This window comes from Geospiza fortis, unplaced genomic scaffold (genome assembly GCF_000277835.1).
Source record: "Geospiza fortis unplaced genomic scaffold, GeoFor_1.0 scaffold2060, whole genome shotgun sequence".
In the NCBI taxonomy this organism is placed as follows: Eukaryota; Metazoa; Chordata; class Aves; order Passeriformes; family Thraupidae; genus Geospiza; species Geospiza fortis.
This window is the reverse complement of record NW_005055152.1, coordinates 19,382-20,226: the sequence shown is the minus strand read 5'-3', so window position 1 is coordinate 20,226 and position 845 is coordinate 19,382. Positions and strand designations below refer to the sequence as shown.

General features: G+C 49.6%; 1 protein-coding gene across 1 annotated transcript in view; it reads right to left on the bottom strand.

The window, feature by feature from the left end:
• Positions 1–98: 98 nt before the first annotated feature.
• LOC102040754 (protein kinase C gamma type-like) overlaps positions 99–845 on the bottom strand; it is a gene marked incomplete at its 3' end in the record, with an annotated part of 13,209 nt that continues 12,462 nt past the window's right edge. Inside the window, exons 6-7 of the mRNA XM_031065741.1 lie at positions 766–841; positions 99–272 (exon numbers count right to left, since the gene is read on the bottom strand). Of these exons, the coding sequence (XP_030921601.1) occupies positions 99–272; positions 766–841 (250 nt within the window). The remainder of the gene's footprint in view (positions 273–765; positions 842–845) is intronic.

The window sequence follows — 845 nt, the reverse complement described above, 5'->3', positions numbered from 1 at the left end:
CCCCTTCCATTGGTTCCCATTGACTCCGGTTGACTTGTAATAACTCCCAGTAACTCCCAGTCCCTCCCAGTTGCTCCCAGTGGCTCCCAGTGGCTCACGGGGGTCTGGAAGGTGGAGTGCAGGTGGGTGAGGAAGTGGGGCCGGGGTCCCAGGGCCAGCACCCTCCTCTCCACCAGGGTGGAGGCGGCGTCGTCGTCCTGCACCACCACGTCCTTCTTCAGGATCTTGATGGCGAAGAGCTCGGCCGAGCCCCTGCGCTCCGCCAGCATCACCTGCAGAACGTTCCAGAATGCCTCAGAACGTCCCAGAACGATCAAGAATTTGGGGGCAAACTTTTTGGAAAATTTTGGGATTTTTTTCCAAATTTTTTTCTGATTTTTTTCCTGATTTTTTTCCCCATTTTTTAATGATTTTTAATTTTTTTGGTGGTTCTGGCGGGATTTTGGAGCTATTTCCTGGACCCTGACGTGTTCCGAGTGATTTGGGCTTTTTAAGAATTTTTGGGGATTTTTTGTGGGTTTTTTTCAGGTTTTTTTGTAATTTTTTCCTGATTTTTTTCAATTTTTTAATGATTTTGGGAATGTTGGGAATTGCATCCCTCACCTTTCCCCAGGTGAGTTTTGGGTTGATTTTGGGCCATTTTGTGGCCATTTTTGGCCATTTCGGGGCTGTTTTTGGCCATTTTTGGGCCGTTTTTTCGGGGATTTTTTCGGAGAATTCCCGAATTTTGGGAATTTTGGGGATTTTGGGAATTCCGTGCCTCACCTTTCCGAAGCTGCCCTTGCCCAGCACCATCAGGAAGGTGAAATCGCCCAGCTGGGAGCGGCCGCTGCCCGGGGGGCTCC